Source organism: Sinocyclocheilus grahami, unplaced genomic scaffold (assembly GCF_001515645.1).
Source record: "Sinocyclocheilus grahami isolate Dianchi unplaced genomic scaffold, SAMN03320097.WGS_v1.1 scaffold219.1, whole genome shotgun sequence".
Lineage (NCBI taxonomy): Eukaryota > Metazoa > Chordata > Actinopteri > Cypriniformes > Cyprinidae > Sinocyclocheilus > Sinocyclocheilus grahami.
The window spans coordinates 1,928,826-1,952,597 of NW_015505398.1; the positions used below are offsets into that span (position 1 = coordinate 1,928,826).

Consider the following 23,772-nt stretch of genomic DNA (forward strand, 5'->3'; position numbering starts at 1 on the left):
TGTAATTTTACCATAAAAATAATTATCAGCTTATTGGTATGATTTCATTTATTTATTCATTTTATATACATGCATTGCATTGTATCCCTGCTGGCAAGTGTTTAGTATCTGTAAGCTCATTGTTTGATGTCCATTAATAGACTGTTCTTCCCAAGCACCGCCAATAAGCAAATCGGAAATTCTTAAAATGTACTTTTAAATGAATAAACTTGATTTATTCTGATCTTTTTGAGTTTGTCTCCCTTGCTAGAGAGTTCCATATATCTGTAAATGGTTATGTGCACAGTGTCATGAATCTGGTGCAGATTATGGATGTAAATCTTGAAGTGACTTTCATATTAATGTTTGAAGATTTATATAGAGAGAATATCCCTGACTTTGAGGCAAAGTGTGAAGAATGCTCTGAACTGAGCGAAGCCATTGCTTTTTTCAGCGGCTTTGATAGTCTGCAAGATTAACTGGAATTTTAATAAGACTGTGTGAGAGAGCAAGAGAGGATAGATGGAATGAGTGAGACAGAAGATCAGAGAAATGGAGGATGGAAGGAGAAAAGTGAGTGGGCCAATGTGTTCAAGGACAGAGTGGCAAATATGTATTCATCTAACTGGAGAAGAAACTTCAAATTGTCTTATTTTTGGCCTCTTTTGGTCTGGGCTCCTGAGTTGCCATAGTAATGGTCATATTATTTTAAATGACTAAAAAACCCATGCAGACCTTTTCATTGCATAAACCCAACCATAGTTACAAGAAGGTGTCACCTCTCACACTATAGTATGACAAAATACAATGCCATGTTCCCATCTCAAGTTGGATTATTTCTCACTCATGCCATTTGAACTTCTTATATGCAGATTTCACCTCTCAAATATGTTTCCGTACTCCGTGAGCTACCGAACAAACCTCCCGTCTATGAAAACCCATCGATATTATGTAATAAGTAATTATGCGAAAATTACACTTTATTAATCAAAACTCTGTAAATTTGTGTGAAAAGGAATAAAAGGTGTCAGAGTTTTAGAGTCTCGTGAGTGCCCCAGGTACGTTTTTGCCTTGAGACCAGGTAGTTAAATACATGACACAAGTTTTAATAGAAACTACTTTTGGATTTTAGTTTACCATAAATGCTTGTCAGGTGGTATCACTGTTTAGTTCCTGTTTCCTTTTGTGTCTTAAGTGTATCCCTATTCAATTCTATTACTGATTTGATTCAGCCTGTGTCTTATTTAGCTTCTTGTTTAGTGTACATTGTATACAGTATGTTTCTTGTATATGTGTATATATTCTTGTTTTTATATGGATGATTTTTGTACCCCAATGCTTTTTCATGTGATTACTGAATTCCTGATTACTGAGTTTTTTTGTTAATAAATGCTCTCCTTGACCAGCCCTGACAGTACTTAAGACTTATATTTTACGTTTAACTAATTGCATTTAACATAATAATATAAATGTAACTTATAATATATTTCATTTTATGGTAAATAACATACAAATGTCTGATAACATTACAATCAGTTATTCTTTAAAATGCTTAAATATATTATTTCCAAATAAGTACTCTTTTTAAATGTATGCTAAAGTTGACTTCTTTTTCACAAGGGTATTTCTGCATATTTAAAACTTTTTTTCATTCTCGACATTATTATGTTTTGAAATGTGGCTGGGAAATATCAAGCGCGTTCACACACTATGTGAATCCCGTTATGTGTTTACTCTGTCTTCTCCTTTAAGATTCCTATCGAAAGAGAGAGAGAGAGAGAGGAACTACATTTCCTCTGGGCCCTGACAAACATACACACACACAAACACATCCCACAGACTTAGACCAGCCACTGACGTTTGAAAAGTGTTTGTGTGAAGTTTAGCAGCTGGGTACCGTTGCATCATTCTGTAATGTGTTTCATCATCTTCCTCCTCATCTTTTAGCATGATTAAACCTAACTATTGTGAACAGCTGTGCAAAAGCAGCTGTTTATGTGAAGGTAGCTGGAGATGCACCAGAAATATCCATACCATCTCAAAAACCATCCACAAGCAGACTGAAACTATTATCTGCTTGTTACCATGGCAACCAGACAACAGGTCTTCTTTTATGAGTACTGAGCATTAGCTTTGACTGAGGTGACCTCATGTTACCTCAAAGGGGGAATAATTCTGGGTCAAGGAACCTGTGATGGATCCATGCAGCAGCTGCCATTACTATGGAGAGATTTCATACTGGGACCTGATTGGTGGAATATGGCAGGATCTTTCCAAGCAGTGCTGCTTTACATGTTGTGCACTTTAAGTCTCAGTCTCTGTTCATGGTCTGAGCGCCAGGCAGCCAAAGAAAACAAAATCCCTCTGTTTATATTGTATGGACTTCAGCTGACCCACCACTCACAACCATAAGATAATGAGAATTAATAAACAGAGCAGCGCTCGAAATGTTACGTTGCCTTTTAACACACCAACTCTAGTTTGTCTGCATCTACACTTGATACTGGTACTGTAGTGTATTATCAGCACAAAATAAGCAATTAAAAGAATCAATATTTAGTTGGAGAATGGCTCCTTGTCAAGATCAACAAATGGCCTGAGTCTGGCAGTGTTGTAGTAGGTGAGAAATGATTTCCAGATGTTGGAGAGCAAGTGAAGTGGCTTATAGCAGAGGGAAACATGGAAGTGCAGAAAAGGCACAAAATCAAGAGAAAAGTTGTAGGATCTGTATTTATTCAAGATTTGTTTTACACATATTACTGCTGTACAGTACACTGCTGTAAACCCCAACAAGTTTAAGAAAATGCTCAGAGAATTTGAGTCCATTCATTGTCTTATGGTAGCTCACTGTGGTAATTGGGGTTGTCGTTGTGGTAATGAGTGGAGTCTGCGGTTAGGTCAGAAACAAGGCTGTTAGTAGATTAAAAAGGTGTTGTTATGTAAGTTAGTAAGCAAACTAGTAATGTGTGGTGTCATAAGAAATTGGGCCCTCCTCCGAAATTGGCTCTCTGTTTGAACCCCTAGCAATCCGATAGACTCAAATAACTTTTTATGGATACCGTCTTTAGTGCCTGATTACAATTCCTCCAAAATCATGTTAGGATATGATGTATGTTACAATGACCATAGTTAGCTTATGTACTAGTGTAGCATACAAAAACATGATTAGCCTGATATCTGTTTATCAAGTGAAATTATTTATATTGTTCAATATGCACTATGCACAACATGATTTAGAAGGAGGACCCAATTTCTTCCTTGTTTTGAAGTGGTTCTTTTCAGTGAAACACCCATTTGGTTTGCCAAATCAGACTGAATCAGTTCATACAGATCAGATACACATCTCCAGTAAACACCGTTAACAACTTACTCAATCATCTAAATAGTTTTACAGAAATAATTAACAATTGGTCTCAAAATCTAATTCTAGAACTTGTGATATGTGCTTTTGCAAACACTCCTTTGCAATGAAACAGTCCGACCAGTTAAAAAGATTTGTGAACTATAGCGGGCCTTGAGGTAATAGTACACCGACTTTATGATCACATGCATCATGGCAGTGTCATGAACGCATGTCGAAGACTGACACGGAAGAGAAGAAATAGTTGAATAAAGTTGTTATTTTTGTTGTCTTTGCACACAAAAACATATTCTCATAGCTTCATAAAATTAAAGGGATAGTTCACCCAAAAATTTAAATTCTGTCATTAATTACCCTCATGTTGTTCCAACCCCGTAAGACCTTCATTCATCTTCGGAATACAAATTAAGATATTTTTTATGAAATTCGAGAGCTTTCTGTCCCTTCATAGACAGCAACTGAACTACCACGGTCAACGCTCAGAAAAGTAGTAAGGACATCGGTAAAATAGTCCATGTGACATCAGTGGTTCAACCATACTTTTACGAAGCTACGAGAATATTTTGTGTGCAAAGAAAACCAAAATAACGACTTTATTCAACAATTCTTTTCCTCCGCGTCACCCTAGCGCCATTATGGAGAGTATCACAATGCATGGTTCTCTCCAGCTGTTTATGTGAAGGTAGCTGGAGATGCACCAGAAATATCCATACCATCTCAAAAACCATCCACAAGCAGACTGAAACTATTATCTGCTTGTTACCATGGCAACCAGACAACAGGTCTTCTTTTATGAGTACTGAGCATTAGCTTTGACTGAGGTGACCTCATGTTACCTCAAAGGGGGAATAATTCTGGGTCAAGGAACCTGTGATGGATCCATGCAGCAGCTGCCATTACTATGGAGAGATTTCATACTGGGACCTGATTGGTGGAATATGGCAGGATCTTTCCAAGCAGTGCTGCTTTACATGTTGTGCACTTTAAGTCTCAGTCTCTGTTCATGGTCTGAGCGCCAGGCAGCCAAAGAAAACAAAATCCCTCTGTTTATATTGTATGGACTTCAGCTGACCCACCACTCACAACCATAAGATAATGAGAATTAATAAACAGAGCAGCGCTCGAAATGTTACGTTGCCTTTTAACACACCAACTCTAGTTTGTCTGCATCTACACTTGATACTGGTACTGTAGTGTATTATCAGCACAAAATAAGCAATTAAAAGAATCAATATTTAGTTGGAGAATGGCTCCTTGTCAAGATCAACAAATGGCCTGAGTCTGGCAGTGTTGTAGTAGGTGAGAAATGATTTCCAGATGTTGGAGAGCAAGTGAAGTGGCTTATAGCAGAGGGAAACATGGAAGTGCAGAAAAGGCACAAAATCAAGAGAAAAGTTGTAGGATCTGTATTTATTCAAGATTTGTTTTACACATATTACTGCTGTACAGTACACTGCTGTAAACCCCAACAAGTTTAAGAAAATGCTCAGAGAATTTGAGTCCATTCATTGTCTTATGGTAGCTCACTGTGGTAATTGGGGTTGTCGTTGTGGTAATGAGTGGAGTCTGCGGTTAGGTCAGAAACAAGGCTGTTAGTAGATTAAAAAGGTGTTGTTATGTAAGTTAGTAAGCAAACTAGTAATGTGTGGTGTCATAAGAAATTGGGCCCTCCTCCGAAATTGGCTCTCTGTTTGAACCCCTAGCAATCCGATAGACTCAAATAACTTTTTATGGATACCGTCTTTAGTGCCTGATTACAATTCCTCCAAAATCATGTTAGGATATGATGTATGTTACAATGACCATAGTTAGCTTATGTACTAGTGTAGCATACAAAAACATGATTAGCCTGATATCTGTTTATCAAGTGAAATTATTTATATTGTTCAATATGCACGATGCACAACATGATTTAGAAGGAGGACCCAATTTCTTCCTTGTTTTGAAGTGGTTCTTTTCAGTGAAACACCCATTTGGTTTGCCAAATCAGACTGAATCAGTTCATACAGATCAGATACACATCTCCAGTAAACACCGTTAACAACTTACTCAATCATCTAAATAGTTTTACAGAAATAATTAACAATTGGTCTCAAAATCTAATTCTAGAACTTGTGATATGTGCTTTTGCAAACACTCCTTTGCAATGAAACAGTCCGACCAGTTAAAAAGATTTGTGAATTATAGCGGGCCTTGAGGTAATAGTACACCGACTTTATGATCACATGCATCATGGCAGTGTCATGAACGCATGTCGAAGTCTCTGTTCATGGTCTGAGCGCCAGGCAGCCAAAGAAAACAAAATCCCTCTGTTTATATTGTATGGACTTCAGCTGACCCACCACTCACAACCATAAGATAATGAGAATTAATAAACAGAGCAGCGCTCGAAATGTTACGTTGCCTTTTAACACACCAACTCTAGTTTGTCTGCATCTACACTTGATACTGGTACTGTAGTGTATTATCAGCACAAAATAAGCAATTAAAAGAATCAATATTTAGTTGGAGAATGGCTCCTTGTCAAGATCAACAAATGGCCTGAGTCTGGCAGTGTTGTAGTAGGTGAGAAATGATTTCCAGATGTTGGAGAGCAAGTGAAGTGGCTTATAGCAGAGGGAAACATGGAAGTGCAGAAAAGGCACAAAATCAAGAGAAAAGTTGTAGGATCTGTATTTATTCAAGATTTGTTTTACACATATTACTGCTGTACAGTACACTGCTGTAAACCCCAACAAGTTTAAGAAAATGCTCAGAGAATTTGAGTCCATTCATTGTCTTATGGTAGCTCACTGTGGTAATTGGGGTTGTCGTTGTGGTAATGAGTGGAGTCTGCGGTTAGGTCAGAAACAAGGCTGTTAGTAGATTAAAAAGGTGTTGTTATGTAAGTTAGTAAGCAAACTAGTAATGTGTGGTGTCATAAGAAATTGGGCCCTCCTCCGAAATTGGCTCTCTGTTTGAACCCCTAGCAATCCGATAGACTCAAATAACTTTTTATGGATACCGTCTTTAGTGCCTGATTACAATTCCTCCAAAATCATGTTAGGATATGATGTATGTTACAATGACCATAATTAGCTTATGTACTAGTGTAGCATACAAAAACATGATTTGCCTGATATCTGTTTATCAAGTGAAATTATTTATATTGTTCAATATGCACGATGCACAACATGATTTAGAAGGAGGACCCAATTTCTTCCTTGTTTTGAAGTGGTTCTTTTCAGTGAAACACCCATTTGGTTTGCCAAATCAGACTGAATCAGTTCATACAGATCAGATACACATCTCCAGTAAACACCGTTAACAACTTACTCAATCATCTAAATAGTTTTACAGAAATAATTAACAATTGGTCTCAAAATCTAATTCTAGAACTTGTGATATGTGCTTTTGCAAACACTCCTTTGCAATGAAACAGTCCGACCAGTTAAAAAGATTTGTGAACTATAGCGGGCCTTGAGGTAATAGTACACCGACTTTATGATCACATGCATCATGGCAGTGTCATGAACGCATGTCGAAGACTGACACGGAAGAGAAGAAATTGTTGAATAAAGTTGTTATTTTTGTTGTCTTTGCACACAAAAACATATTCTCATAGCTTCATAAAATTAAAGGGATAGTTCACCCAAAAATTTAAATTCTGTCATTAATTACCCTCATGTTGTTCCAACCCCGTAAGACCTTCATTCATCTTCGGAATACAAATTAAGATATTTTTTATGAAATTCGAGAGCTTTCTGTCCCTTCATAGACAGCAACTGAACTACCACGGTCAACGCTCAGAAAAGTAGTAAGGACATCGGTAAAATAGTCCATGTGACATCAGTGGTTCAACCGTTGCATCATTCTGTAATGTGTTTCATCATCTTCCTCCTCATCTTTTAGCATGATTAAACCTAACTATTGTGAACAGCTGTGCAAAATCAGCTGTTTATGTGAAGGTAGCTGGAGATGCACCAGAAATATCCATACCATCTCAAAAACCATCCACAAGCAGACTGAAACTATTATCTGCTTGTTACCATGGCAACCAGACAACAGGTCTTCTTTTATGAGTACTGAGCATTAGCTTTGACTGAGGTGACCTCATGTTACCTCAAAGGGGGAATAATTCTGGGTCAAGGAACCTGTGATGGATCCATGCAGCAGCTGCCATTACTATGGAGAGATTTCATACTGGGACCTGATTGGTGGAATATGGCAGGATCTTTCCAAGCAGTGCTGCTTTACATGTTGTGCACTTTAAGTCTCAGTCTCTGTTCATGGTCTGAGCGCCAGGCAGCCAAAGAAAACAAAATCCCTCTGTTTATATTGTATGGACTTCAGCTGACCCACCACTCACAACCATAAGATAATGAGAATTAATAAACAGAGCAGCGCTCGAAATGTTACGTTGCCTTTTAACACACCAACTCTAGTTTGTCTGCATCTACACTTGATACTGGTACTGTAGTGTATTATCAGCACAAAATAAGCAATTAAAAGAATCAATATTTAGTTGGAGAATGGCTCCTTGTCAAGATCAACAAATGGCCTGAGTCTGGCAGTGTTGTAGTAGGTGAGAAATGATTTCCAGATGTTGGAGAGCAAGTGAAGTGGCTTATAGCAGAGGGAAACATGGAAGTGCAGAAAAGGCACAAAATCAAGAGAAAAGTTGTAGGATCTGTATTTATTCAAGATTTGTTTTACACATATTACTGCTGTACAGTACACTGCTGTAAACCCCAACAAGTTTAAGAAAATGCTCAGAGAATTTGAGTCCATTCATTGTCTTATGGTAGCTCACTGTGGTAATTGGGGTTGTCGTTGTGGTAATGAGTGGAGTCTGCGGTTAGGTCAGAAACAAGGCTGTTAGTAGATTAAAAAGGTGTTGTTATGTAAGTTAGTAAGCAAACTAGTAATGTGTGGTGTCATAAGAAATTGGGCCCTCCTCCGAAATTGGCTCTCTGTTTGAACCCCTAGCAATCCGATAGACTCAAATAACTTTTTATGGATACCGTCTTTAGTGCCTGATTACAATTCCTCCAAAATCATGTTAGGATATGATGTATGTTACAATGACCATAATTAGCTTATGTACTAGTGTAGCATACAAAAACATGATTTGCCTGATATCTGTTTATCAAGTGAAATTATTTATATTGTTCAATATGCACTATGCACAACATGATTTAGAAGGAGGACCCAATTTCTTCCTTGTTTTGAAGTGGTTCTTTTCAGTGAAACACCCATTTGGTTTGCCAAATCAGACTGAATCAGTTCATACAGATCAGATACACATCTCCAGTAAACACCGTTAACAACTTACTCAATCATCTAAATAGTTTTACAGAAATAATTAACAATTGGTCTCAAAATCTAATTCTAGAACTTGTGATATGTGCTTTTGCAAACACTCCTTTGCAATGAAACAGTCCGACCAGTTAAAAAGATTTGTGAACTATAGCGGGCCTTGAGGTAATAGTACACCGACTTTATGATCACATGCATCATGGCAGTGTCATGAACGCATGTCGAAGACTGACACGGAAGAGAAGAAATAGTTGAATAAAGTTGTTATTTTTGTTGTCTTTGCACACAAAAACATATTCTCATAGCTTCATAAAATTAAAGGGATAGTTCACCCAAAAATTTAAATTCTGTCATTAATTACCCTCATGTTGTTCCAACCCCGTAAGACCTTCATTCATCTTCGGAATACAAATTAAGATATTTTTTATGAAATTCGAGAGCTTTCTGTCCCTTCATAGACAGCAACTGAACTACCACGGTCAACGCTCAGAAAAGTAGTAAGGACATCGGTAAAATAGTCCATGTGACATCAGTGGTTCAACCATACTTTTACGAAGCTACGAGAATATTTTGTGTGCAAAGAAAACCAAAATAACGACTTTATTCAACAATTCTTTTCCTCCGCGTCACCCTAGCGCCATTATGGAGAGTATCACAATGCATGGTTCTCTCTATAATTGCGGAAGACGGTAACTCGCTGGAGAAGAATTGTTGAAAAAGTCTTTTTTTTTTGTTAACAAAAAGTATTCTTGTAGCATCATAAGATTTCGGTTGAACCACTGATGTCACATGGACTATTTTACCGATGTCCTTACTACTTTCTGTGCCTTGAACTTGGTAGTTGCGTTGCTGTCTATGCAGGGTCAGAAAGCTCTCGGGAGTTCATTAGAAATATCTAATTTGTGTTCCGGAGAAGAACAAAGGTCTTACAGGTTTGGAACGATATGAGGGCGAGTAATTAATGACAGAATTGTTATTTTTGGATGAAATATCCCTTTAAAAGTGGATTTGCTTTGCTTTCAACCGTGGAGCATGAACTTTTGGACTAGTGTTAGAACCACTTTGAAGTCAAAAGTGTACAATGCAAATTTAATTGACCCATAACAATTTAAATTATAAAAGCCCATAATTGTGTGCAAAAACTAGAGTCTTCTTAGTGTTGTCTTCTTGGGAGTTATTCCTAATATCTCAACACTGTGCATGCAGGTTGATCAGTCTGTTCTGGAGGAGAGAGGTGTTAGAGTGCAGTATAAGAACAGACCGTACTAGCACTGAGGCTCACACTGAGTTTTAATTCTGGTGCCATAATGAGGACCGTATGTGTGAACGAACCCCTGTGCTGTGCAGCACTACAGGCCTCGAGCTCCACCCAGTCCACACACACACACCTGCCTGTTCATACTGTGAATACACACAAATATGTGTGAACATTTTAAGGAATATCTTTTAATTATACACTCATCACAGCATGACAGTAGCCGAGCCATCTGATAAATGCATCAAAAATACACTGCATGGCGAGTGCAATGATTTTGTTTAGCGGTTTTTATTCCACATCTCTAGCCAAATCATCAAACCCACATTCCTCTGGTGGGTCCAGCATGTTTCTTGTAAATGGGTTCCACTGGCCACTAATTTCCAGTCTTTGGAGCGCTTCCGACCACAACACAAACACGGGGAACAGAGGCGGATGCCATCACATCACTCAAGGTGTCAAATTCTGCTGTGGATGTAGAGTGAAAGAGAGTAGCTTGCTCTTTCCTTTAGCCATACACCATGAAGTGCATGAAATTTGACGTTACTGCCCATGTAGCAATGAATTATAGTGACAGGCTGTGCCTCACTATAAAATATATGATTTTATATTTCTTGCTGTGTTACAGTCCTAAACTTCTAGGGGGGTAAACCAGCTTTGATTTGTTATAGTGTGTAGAAATAGAGTGCTACAGGGATGACGTGTTTTTATAGCCCAACCCAGAGGTTAGGTTCCCTCAACATCCATTGGATTTTGGATTGGATTATTGTAGATGTTTGGATTATATGTGCCCAACAAAAGTGTATTATTCTTACAGGTTTTGTCCATTAAGATAACCTTCACAAATGAACACAACTTTTATGAACCCTAAATACAAGAGATAAAAATAAAAATCTAAACTTAGGGTATAAACAAACTACAGCACAGTCGAGACTACACATTTGAGAAGAATGGTTTGCAAAAGCGGGAGTAACAAGTGTGTAAAAGCAGACTAGTGAGTATGTGAGTGTACCTGTTTGGTCTGATGACTTTTAATGTCAGCCTTCTCAGACATTTTCCCAAAAACCCATTCAAAAAACCATTGACTTCAAAATGATGGATCCCCAGAAGCAAAAATGCAAACTCATTACTGGGTTGGGTTTCTGCAGCACATTTTGATCTTCTGCTGATGTTTACTTTGTGGGCTGTAACTGCACTTTTTCCTGGTGTCTAACTTTGGACACACATGATGATTCATGTTTCTCATTGTGAAGTAGATGATACTGATCAATGATTCTTAACTGGTGGGTCACAATGAAAGTGGGTCACAGGTCTAGTCCAATAGAATCAAACAATCCAAAGTGGAAATAATAAAATGTAACTTACCTAGGATAACAATTCAATAGGCAATGGGGATATAATAGGCCTATATTTTATTGTTGTTAATGTCAAATCTGTCTGAACAGTCGAGCTCCACAGATTTGAATAGTTTAGTTTGTCTGTCACTTGGTACAAGTAGCCGAGTTAGGTAGTAGCCGAAATATTGCCAGCATGGACAGATTGCATGATATTCTACCCAAATTTAAAAAAAAATAGCAAAAAGCTACCTAATTTTTGCCACTGTATTGCATCACCAAAGTGAAATCTTCCCTGAAACAAAACCAGTTGAGAACCACTAATATAGACGCGTAGATCCATCAGTAAGTGATGTGAGAACAGCAGGTGTTTCATACCGGTGATACAGTGTGAATGTGCTGGTTGCTAATTTTCTACAGTGTTGCCTTGTTTGTGTGAGTGTGTGTGTGTAAGCTGTGATTTGAGGCTGACGCCGCAGAATTTGCTGCAGTGAGGATGGAAAGACACAGAACTGATGAGAGTGAGCGAGATGGAGAAAGTGTGAAAGGAAAAGCAGCTGCATCCTCTCGTCCTGACTCTCTGTGAACTCCTCTGTTAGGTGTGTGTGTGTGTGTGCGCGTCTGTGCTCAGAGTATGACGCCATCCACGAGGGAAAATGCACATTTCTGACTTTTTTATTCATTTATTCAGCACAGACGACTTTAGGAACAGAGTATCGGCAGACAGGGTGTGTGTGTGTTATCGGACTGTACAGTGATGCGTTGGAGGAGGCGGAGGTCTCCGGGACAGGGCAGGCAGGGGGAAGCGAGGGGACCGGAGGCAGCGTTCACCATGCCCTTCTTCAGAGGTAACGGAGCTTTACTGTGCTCATCTATGCGCTACTGTTAGGTGAAGGTGTGTGCTCTCTGTGCATGATTTGTAACATTCAGTATGTTTGTATGTCTTGTATTTTATAGTGCTGTGTATGATGTTCTGCAGTCTCAGGTATTCACTGGACACTCATTCATCATGCGCTCTATTCCATCACACACTTCCTCAGTGTGCTTACACAGTTCACTCTTCTGCAAAAAAGTTTAAGTATGAGGAATTACATAAAATAATGTAATTACATAACCTTTTTGCGTAAAAGTTTATTTGAATCATAAAATTATAATTATATTATATGTGACCCTGGACCACAAAACCAGTCATAAGTAGCACGGGTATATTTGTAGCAATAGCCAAAAATACATTGAATGGGTCAAAATTATTGATTTTTCTTTTATGCCAAAAATCATTAGGATATTAAGTAAAGATCATGTTCCATGGAGATATTTTGTAAATGTCATACTGTAAATATATCAAAACTTAATTTTTGATTAGTAATATGCATTGCTAAGAACTTCATTTGAACAACTTTAAATGCGATTTTCTCAGTATTTAGATATTCACATAGTTGTATTTAGGCTAAATATGGTCCTATCCTAACAAACCATACATCAGTGGAAAGCTTATTTATTCAGTTTTCAGATGTTGTATAAGTCTCTATTTAAAAAAATTGACCCTTATGACTGGTTTTGTGGTCCTGGGTCACAGTAAATGTTAACACTTTTAATTGCGTGTGTTATCAAATGTGGAATGGTGGTGATTTTCTGGCATCTTTTTTCCGTCTCTTACATATGTTAACTAGTGAATGAGGACTGAAATGTTGGTCTAATGACTGCAGTATCAGTTTACTGTTTATCATCTAGCCAGGCCTTAGATTTCTGCTCACTGACTCAACATCTGCAATTCTTTTCATACTTGCTTTTTGGAATAAAACAGATAGAAAGCAGCAGAATAAAGCCGCGCATTGAGCTGTACCCTCTGGGCATGGGGCATAGAGACCTTCAGCTCCAATCATCATATGACACTATCAGATGGGAGCGACTTTTACCTCATTGCAGCCAAACCAAATTTTTTGTTTTTCATGTGTGCACTGCGTAAAGGACTGAAGGTTTCATACTGGCATTCATCTATGGTGTTTAATCCATTATCAGAAGTGAGTATATTTGTTTTAAGCCTTAATAGGAGGCCTGCAAAAGTGACCTAATCAGTTTAGATGTTTGTGTTTTCATTTTAGGTACTAAGAGACGTTTTTTACTTTCTGGGTGAGATTCTTGCATTTTATTTGATCCATATTTCATGAAACGTGTTTCTCAAAGTCTTCTGATTCTGGTCCAGGCAACGGGTCCAGAATGTTGAGGAGCTGAGATGCTCTTTTATTCTTTCAGTTTGTGTTTCTGGATGAGATTAAAAGAGATCTTTCACGACTGGTTAGTGCTGTATTGTTTCATTTTTAACTCAAAACAGACATGTTTCATGATTGGTGGTTTCTACACAGACCCTTTTTATACACTGATTGGATGCTTTTAATAAAAATGTATTGGACAGGTTTCATTTGAATTTATAGTTTATTACCTTGTGAGTCTGTATATCTACTGTCATTTGGATTCTGGACCACATAACCACAATTGACTACCCATGGACCACAATAGAGAGTAAACAGATGTACACAACTGCTCAAATGTCAAAGAATCCTAAATGGAAGTATCATGATTTTCAGAAAAATTTTATGTTTTTGACATTGATAATATAAAATGTTTCTTGAGCACCAAGTCAGCTCATTACACTCTAAAAAATGCTGGGTTAAAAAGGGACAAACCCAGCTATTGGTTTATTTTGGTTCAAAATAACCCAACCGCTGGGTCAAAACAACCCAATAGCTAGGTTTGTCCCTTTTTAACCCAGCATTTTTTAGAGTGTAGAATGATATCTGAAGGATCATGTGACACTGAAGACTGGAGTAATAACTGCTGAAAATCAGCTTTGCCATAGGAATAAATTTGATTTTAAAATATATTACAAAAGAACAGTTATTTTAAATTGAAATAAGATTTTACGGTCGGTCACGCTTTATTTTAAGGTCCACGCTGTAAAAAATGACCGTGAATTTAACGGTAAAAGACTGTAAAAATGCTACAGTAAAAACCTGTTAAATGGTTAATGCTAAATTCCCCTATTATATACGGTGGAAAACTGTATTGGACATTACATGTATTGGACATTAATTTTACTGTGGTATACCATTTTTGGAAGTGAAAAAGCAGGTATAATTTACAGTGAATAACCGTAAATTGACATTCCCAGGAATCCCTGCGTCACATTTCAAATTTGGTGTTTTTTTGTTGAAATAACTATGTTTCTTCTTAGTTTTTTCTTAACAGTTTTGTATATTAGGGCTGTGTGTTACACCTAATGTTGTTAAATGAATGTTTATTGCATTATTTCAGTTTCATGTGTGTTACCGTGATGGTGTTTAGTGTTTGTGTGAATGACACTGTGCACCTTCTATATATGTTATTATTTAAAAGCTGCTTGTGATGGGCTTTGGTTCATCATGTGACTTTCTCATCACCACCTGCATTTGGTGATTATCAGTGTATTACAAAGGTACAAAACAGATTTCAGTACTTCAGTAGGTTGGTATATTAACATTATATCAGTTAATGAAATTACGGTATTTAACTGTGAATTTAAGTTAAAACCGTAAAACCTAAAACGTTGCTACCGTATTTTTTACGGTAAAATTCCGGCAACCACAACTGCCGTTATTTTACCGTAAATTTTACGGATTTTTTTTTTACAGTGCGGTTCTCGCTATTAAGAAACCATTAACTACGACTTTTGCCTCAATAAACTCCTTATTTTCTGCTTATTAATAGTTATAGTTAATAATAAGGTAGTTGTTTCGTTTAGGTCTTGGGTAGGATTAGGGATGTAGAATATGGTAACGCAGAATATGTGCTTTAGAAGTACTATTAAACAGCCAATATGTAATTAATAGGCATGCTAATAAGCAACTAATTATTAATGAGAATTGGTCCCCATACTAAAGTGTTACAGATTTGACAATGTTGCTGATTTTGCAGTATCAAGTTCAAGTAAACAGATTTTGGCTTCGCTGAGTTTTGCAGGGAAAGTAGGTTATGTAGTCTGGGACCATTTCTTTACTCAGTTAAAGTCTTTATAAACACTGAGGTCTGGCCAGATCTGTGGTAATGCTTTAAAAGGGTTTTACAGAGAATAACAGCGTTTTCAATCTCTAAATGTTTCTGGTAGTATTTAAATTAGGGAAATAACTAGGGATGGTTTGGCATTAGATTGAATATGTGGTCCAGGAATTGCGGTTGTTCAACTTCTTGAATTCCTCCTGTTGTGCTGAGGTAACATATAAGTTGCATTTGTATTTTTTTGCCCTTCTGCCTAATGCCATTAGCTCATATTTGGCAGATGCAACTCAGCGCTAACCCCAGCGTTTCTTGTTGTTTATTTTTAGAGGAAACCGTTGAGAGTGTTCTGCCGCCTTAGTGCCATGCTACGACATTCACGGGCATGCTGGGATAGCTAAATCCCCAGGCCTGCTGACAAGTCTCAATAGTATGTGCCCAGTGTGGGTCTTACAGCAGATTTGTGGATTCTGTTACGTGATTAATATTTAGATAAGAAAAACATCCTAACAGGAAGGCAGATCTGAAAACACGAGATTACAGAGAGTCTGAATCATCTGCTCTTTGTTGAAAGTTTGGTCAGCTAATCATCTCCATGGAAACAGACAGAATGACTTTCAGAAAGTCAGTAGGATGGGAGCCTGATGTGAAATCACCTGGTGTGAAAAAGTTTTAGTAACCGCATTATATGCATAATGTCCCCATGTTGTCTAATTACATTAACGACTGTCATGTGCCAACTTGTGAACTGATGCTCAACACTCATGCTTTTAATTACATCATCTTGCACTTTAAAGCACTTTAATCTCCGCCCCTCTTCCTTTCCCCTCCATTCGCAATGATGTCATCCTCTCCGTTTTGTCTGCATTGGTTTTACATTCCTCAATGAGTTAGGACTGATCAAGTATCTGGCTGAATAAGTGTGCAGATGGCATGCTTATGTTTTACTTTATTCTAGTGTTGATGTGGAAAGGCCTCTTTAACTTCCACTTGAGTTTCTGTAATATGGGGGGATGGGAGTTAAAGGTATAGAACGAGACTCAAAAATGGTGCTGATGGCCTGGCCCCGCTTTCCACGCAGGAAATGAGCACCGTGTGGATTGTGTAAATGTGAGCGTGCGTACGTGTGTCTTTTTGCACGTGTGTTTGTGAGGCTCCAAGGCGCAAGAGGTGCATGGGCGTCCCCCGACGGCTCGTAATGCTGAGCAGATGTTTTCCACTTTCTATGTTCATATTAATCCAGTCATGTGGACAACAAAGAAGCAACCTTTTCCAATACAGCACTCTCCTTTCTAGCACAAAACAACCCATTGCTCCGTTCTCACAGCCCTGATAGTTATCTCAGCTAGGCGGCCATTCCAGAGCAATAGCGTTCTCTACGTATTTCTTGCACACCCTCTTTCTTCCCTCCTTGCCTGCACTCCATTGTTCAATTTTCTTAAATATAAGCCTGTTCCAGCTATTAAATAGTTATTGAAGTTTACACAGTGGTAAATCACCCCTTTAGATCCTCACTATCTGTATGGTCTGCAGTGAATTACGGGTATTTCTTCTTTATAACAAGTCAGTCAGTTTCTTCATTGTTTGTTTTGTTTACATTCTCTAAGAGGCTTGAGGCAGAGGGCATCGAATCGTTTTTTCCGCTAAACCCTTTTCATTAAATACTATTCAAAGATCAGTTTTGTTTATTTTGAGAGATTTTCAGGGTTACAAGGAGAGAGCTGACCACCCAGACCAGTGCCGGGAGACTATGGAATAGTTTTCTTCACGCTCTAGGGAATTTGGCCCGGATTGGACACGTGTCATTTTCTTAACACTGTTCATTCTTTAAAATGTTTTTGTCTTTGTGAGGGAATTAATTCATAACCTGTGTTTTTTGCCTCACTACATGCCTTCATTCTGCTCGTCCTTTGAGTCTGAATCTTCGTGTTGGCTGCTTGTCCTGGCACATGCTGCAGGCCCACATTAGGAGCTTTTCCCTGACCACACACACCTCCCAATCGTGCAGTGAGGCCACAGCCCTATTCTCTTCTGCTGGTTAACCCAACTTCGCTTCTTATACCGTGGAAAATATCTTTTCACGGCTCCAGGCAAACAATGCCATCACTCAGTGAGTCAGTGCATATTGTTAAAGCACTGTGAAATGTTTATTCACTGTTCTTTTCAGGTGATGTAATTTATATATATATATATATATATATATATATATATACATACACTAAACAAAAATGGGGGCAAAAACAAAAGTGTTGCGTTTATAATTTTGTTCAGTGTATATATATATATATATACTGTATTTACACACCCACCTACACACATATACACACATTATATACATGCATACACTACCATTTAAGAGTTTGAGGTTGGTAAGGTTTTTAATGTTTTTGTCTCTTATACGCATCAAGACTTTAATCAAAAATTCTGTAAAAACAGTAACATTTATATTTTTGTTTTTATTTTATTGTATTTAATTTTTTTATTTATTCAGCAAAGTTAAAATTTCAGAAGCCGTTAGTCCAGTCTTCAGTGTCACATGATCCTTCAGAAATCATTCTAATATGATGATTTGATGATAATTTGATGATAATTTTTGATGATTCATTTTTGAGGAAACTGTGATTTTTTTTCAGACCTTCGATAAATGTTTTCACTATCACACTTCTGATAAATGTTATGCATCCTGAAAAGTTCTTTATAAAATATTACTGACCTAAAACATTTGATTGGTAATGATGTGCAGAAAGCAAAGAGATACAGTTATGACAACTACCAGCAGGGGCTTATAGACCCGCCTGAACCCTGCATGGCCCCTTTATAGAAGATGGTTGTTAGAGCTCATGTTAGACTAGATCAGGAAGGTACAAGTTAAGACACATTATTTTTTTTTAAAGTTACACAAGCTCTGAGTGTGAAATGAGTGTTGTGTATTTGTGTCACTCTTGCATGTGTGCAATGTCACTGTCTCAATTATATCCTTATTGTGGAATTTCTGACTCACTCACACACACACCAATCAGTGTCAGATTTAATGGTGGTGACAGAGGGTTATGTGAGTGGGTGTATGGGAAGGGAAGGCCTTTGTCAGTATGCCCTCTGGCCGGTTTGAGGGAGACACACACAATAAGGTCTTTAGAGCATCACTCAGCATGCGGTCCATTAGCTGTAGGTCTGAGTGAAGTGTTTAGTATCATAACATAATCAATATGGATTATGTGTGTGTATATGGGCCCATGAGGAATTGTTTGTATTACATGTGTTGTTGCTCAGTAATTTAAGTGTTAGAATGAGTGTGTCACACCACAACAAACAAAGGACTGACTGGTTTGGATAAATACTAGAGAACCACCAGTGGAATGTAACCTATCATCTTAAATTCCCCAGAATCCGTCTCACAAAGTGTGCTCCACAGTCATGAGCTCAATCTCGATCTGCACTCAGTTTGAATACACACGAAACACATCTTTTCTCTGTTCCTTCTTCTGTGGTATCGTCTAGTCATTGACTGATAAATGTATAGTGCACATTTTCATTTTCCCCCCTAAATATTTTAAGTATAGAAATGAGTAAATATTGTGTAAATTAATATTAAATCATATTAAAGGGATAGTTCATCCAAAACATATTCTGAAAATATTCTGTCATCATTTACTCACCCTCAAACCTGTATGACTTTATTTATTTTCTTCTGCAGAACACAAAATACGTTTTTCTTAAGAACACTGAGAGCCAAACAACGTTGGAGCCCAATACCATCTATGTTTTTTTAAATATTCTACAGAATAAAAAAGGTCATACAGTTTTGGAATTACATGAGCAATGACAGAATGTTAATTTTTAGGTGATCTGTACCTTTAATTATAATATTGTGAGTTCAAGAAGTCTGAGATCACTAATGAAAGGCTTATATATATATATCCACAACAATATTCGAAGACTCCCTTTTTTAAATTTAGTTTCCATTGATTAAAATAAGTAACTGAAATAATTCCAATTGAAATTCAAATAATTAAATGGTTGAATTCCAGAAGTTAGGTAATAGTTTTTTGAGGTTCTAGTTGTTTTAGTTTGTTTAAACACTTATTTTGTCTTATTTCAAAACATTTTAAGCTATTTTGAGGCCCATTCGGAAGTTTGCTGAGGCCCCCTAGTGGACCCCGACCCCTGGTTGAGAACCACTGATCTAGAAAGAGTTTGACCCAGTCCTGCTTAAATACTGAGTAATTTCACTCACATGCCTCTGTGTTCAAAATGTGTCTCAAATGTATCAGTGTTTGAATTCTTACAAACAGCTGACTAAAATGTCCTAGCTCTGTCTGCACTTGAGCAGGTCATAATCACTAAAATCAATGTTTCTGAGACCAAATATTACAGATAATAAAGCTGAAGAAAACAAAATAATTCTGAAGGGCACAGAGATATTAATCAGATTACGGGTGGGTTTGCTCCTATGTGTTTGGTGGGCAAAGAAAAGAAAATTGGGAGGTTGGGAGACGGATATAGGAGGAGGGAGAGTGTCTGACAGACTTAATTGAGTTTATAGGCAGTTGAGAATGGAGATAGTGGCATCTTTATATACTGGAGAACAGATCAGCCCAGTGCTTAACTGAAAGACGGGCCAGCTGGGAGCCTATGCACAGCTCAGTCAAAGAGTCACACCACCTCAGAGATTGTGTGTGTGTGTGTGTGTGTGTGTATGTGGAGGCCTTACTCCTCCTCCTCCTCTCTGTAATTCAGTGTGTGTGTGCAGGCCTCAGTTTCTATATGTGTTTGACATACCGTTGGACTGTTTGTTTAGCTGCGTCTTTTGATCCTTGTGAAAAGGTTAGTATATTTGCTTGCAGATTTGATAGATGTATGTGTGTGTGTGTTTGTGTATTCTTTCACTTTCTTCTCTGTGGTATATGGACTCATGCTGCGTTGCAGTTCTGATTTGCTAAGATGTGCTGAAAGCAGAATGCAGACACAAATACGCACACTTGGGTGTTCTAAGATTGTGTGATATTCATCCAAGAGTCATTGATTTTGAGGCTAACTCAGATTTGTTGATTTTGAGTCAGACATGGTTTTAGGTTGAGGTGTTGCATAAGTGATGGATTAATTACTGTTTAACTGTCTTTGGTTAGTTTCTTCAGTGCGGTTTACTAAATCTGTCAGTCTGTTTGGGTGGGATAAGCACACACATCTAGAGGCAAAGGACAATGGGCACATAAACAGCAGGTGTGTGTATATGTGTCTAAGGGCTAAACACCTTTAAAACGGTTGATAAGTGCTTGTTTTTAAATGACCTACTCTGTTGTTCTCCTACATTTACTTCCAATTTTGCCCCCCATCCTTTTTGTGTGACCCCTTCAATGACCATTTGTCAATTAGCTTACAGAATAATTGCACTTTCCTCACTGTCTTTGCTGAAAGCAGCATCCCGACCCTTTACTCTCTGTAAAGCCCTTCAGAATTTACTGATACTGTCTTGTGTGTTTCTGACTTCTTGGCTTTCTGGAAAAAAGGTTCAGTTTGAATCAGTAACAGGGACTGACTCTTTGGATATGAACAACATAATTCATTAAAGAAATGGATGAATGTGTTTAATAAATGGCCAGTAGAACTGTTATATTGTTTCCTCGGTTGGATGTACTCCTGTGTCACTAAAAATGTAATCTTTGTTTCTTCCTTCTCTATGGAAAGTCCAGTATGCACATAATAGGATTTTTGTTTCAAAATTGCTGGCTTTTGTACATTCATCTCTTAAAGGGGTCATATGATGCGATTTCAAGTTTTCCTTTCTTTTTGGAGTGTTACAAGCTGTTCGTGAGTAGATAAGATCCCTAAAGTTGCAAAGACTAAAGTCTCAAACCCAAAGAGATATTCTTTATAAAGTTAAGACTCGTCCAAGCCCTCCTAAAATGCCTCGTTTTAAACACCCCCCCACATGTCTACGTCACGATGTGGGAAGATTTGCAAATGTATAAAAATACCAATGAGTTGATAAGATTGCAAATGATATGACTTGTTCATGTCTAGAAATCGCAATTTAAAATAAGAAATATCTTGATGTTGTTGTTGTTTTAGCTTTTTTTTTAGTGCTTGTTTTGTCTTTATTTTAATACTTTTATGACATCTTGAGGCTTCCTTAGAAGTTTGCTGAGGCCCCATATTGAGGCCCCTGGTTGAGAACCACTGATCTAGAAAGAGTTTGACCCAGTCCTGCTTAAATACTGAGTAATTTCACTCACATGCCTCTGTGTTCAAAATGTGTCTCAAATGTATCAGTGTTTGAATTCTTACAAACAGCTGACTAAAATGTCCTAGCTCTGTCTGCACTTGAGCAGGTCATAATCACTAAAATCAATGTTTCTGAGACCAAATATTACAGATAATAAAGCTGAAGAAAACAAAATAATTCTGAAGGGCACAGAGATATTAATCAGATTACGGGTGGGTTTGCTCCTATGTGTTTGGTGGGCAAAGAAAAGAAAATTGGGAGGTTGGGAGACGGATATAGGAGGAGGGAGAGTGTCTGACAGACTTAATTGAGTTTATAGGCAGTTGAGAATGGAGATAGTGGCATCTTTATATACTGGAGAACAGATCAGCCCAGTGCTTAACTGAAAGACGGGCCAGCTGGGAGCCTATGCACAGCTCAGTCAAAGAGTCACACCACCTCAGAGATTGTGTGTGTGTGTGTGTGTGTGTGTATGTGGAGGCCTTACTCCTCCTCCTCCTCTCTGTAATTCAGTGTGTGTGTGCAGGCCTCAGTTTCTATATGTGTTTGACATACCGTTGGACTGTTTGTTTAGCTGCGTCTTTTGATCCTTGTGAAAAGGTTAGTATATTTGCTTGCAGATTTGATAGATGTATGTGTGTGTGTGTTTGTGTATTCTTTCACTTTCTTCTCTGTGGTATATGGACTCATGCTGCGTTGCAGTTCTGATTTGCTAAGATGTGCTGAAAGCAGAATGCAGACACAAATACGCACACTTGGGTGTTCTAAGATTGTGTGATATTCATCCAAGAGTCATTGATTTTGAGGCTAACTCAGATTTGTTGATTTTGAGTCAGACATGGTTTTAGGTTGAGGTGTTGCATAAGTGATGGATTAATTACTGTTTAACTGTCTTTGGTTAGTTTCTTCAGTGCGGTTTACTAAATCTGTCAGTCTGTTTGGGTGGGATAAGCACACACATCTAGAGGCAAAGGACAATGGGCACATAAACAGCAGGTGTGTGTATATGTGTCTAAGGGCTAAACACCTTTAAAACGGTTGATAAGTGCTTGTTTTTAAATGACCTACTCTGTTGTTCTCCTACATTTACTTCCAATTTTGCCCCCCATCCTTTTTGTGTGACCCCTTCAATGACCATTTGTCAATTAGCTTACAGAATAATTGCACTTTCCTCACTGTCTTTGCTGAAAGCAGCATCCCGACCCTTTACTCTCTGTAAAGCCCTTCAGAATTTACTGATACTGTCTTGTGTGTTTCTGACTTCTTGGCTTTCTGGAAAAAAGGTTCAGTTTGAATCAGTAACAGGGACTGACTCTTTGGATATGAATTCATTAATTCATTAAAGAAATGGATGAATGTGTTTAATAAATGGCCAGTAGAACTGTTATATTGTTTCCTCGGTTGGCTGTGTCACTGTGTCACTAAAAATGTAATCTTTGTTTCTTCCTTCTCTATGGAAAGTCCAGTATGCACATAATAGGATTTTTGTTTCAAAATTGCTGGCTTTTGTACATTCATCTCTTAAAGGGGTCATATGATGCGATTTCAAGTTTTCCTTTCTTTTTGGAGTGTTACAAGCTGTTCGTGAGTAGATAAGATCCCTAAAGTTGCAAAGACTAAAGTCTCAAACCCAAAGAGATATTCTTTATAAAGTTGAGACTCGTCCAAGCCCTCCTAAAATGCCTCGTTTTAAACACCCCCCCACATGTCTACGTCACGATGTGGGAAGATTTGCATAACACCGCCCAAATGTCCACGCAAAGAAAGAAGGCATAACTTTTATTCTCGCTGTAGTATTGTTGTTGCCGCCGCCGCCATGTTCTGGAGATGCTGTGTGTTTCGTTGTGAAAGCGAAACTACTTTGTTTGGCCTTCCTAAAGAGGACATGACTAGAAATCAGTGGTTAAGTTGTATTTACAACACTGTTCCAGAACAGTTCAAACCAAATATTCAGATGTGTGCAGCGCATTATACGGAGGACAGGGACTGTTCCCTGGGAGAATAGCCTACAATGCTAGTGTTCTGGTGAATTCAGTTCCCCTGTTTCCCCATCGGCACGCATGCTGACCCTATACAGTCTATGATACTGACAAATAATACTGACTCACAGCCTGTAAGTACGTTTTCATATTTAAAGGATTTGCCACTGACGATTCAAATGCGAGTTTTGAGCAGTGTAGAGTAGCGCTTGTTGTTTGTCGTTTCTCCGATCACAGATGCAGATATGGTTTCATGTTTACGCGGCACGAAGCAACGCAAAGCGTAAAAAGACAGTATAAGTCATTATAATCAG

General features: G+C 38.0%; 1 protein-coding gene across 3 annotated transcripts in view; it reads left to right on the forward strand.

Moving 5' to 3' along the window:
• LOC107596469 (NHS-like protein 2) overlaps positions 1-23,772 on the forward strand; it is a 105,391-nt gene that overhangs the window by 4,614 nt on the left and 77,005 nt on the right. Inside the window, exon 1 of one of the 3 annotated variants that reach the window (XM_016287213.1) lies at positions 11,773-12,075. The exons of the other annotated variants lie outside the window; for them this stretch is intronic. Within the exon in view, the coding sequence (XP_016142699.1) occupies positions 11,985-12,075 (91 nt within the window). The 5' untranslated portion in view covers positions 11,773-11,984. Of the gene's footprint in view, positions 1-11,772; positions 12,076-23,772 lie in introns of those variants that run through there. 3 annotated transcript variants of the gene reach the window in all.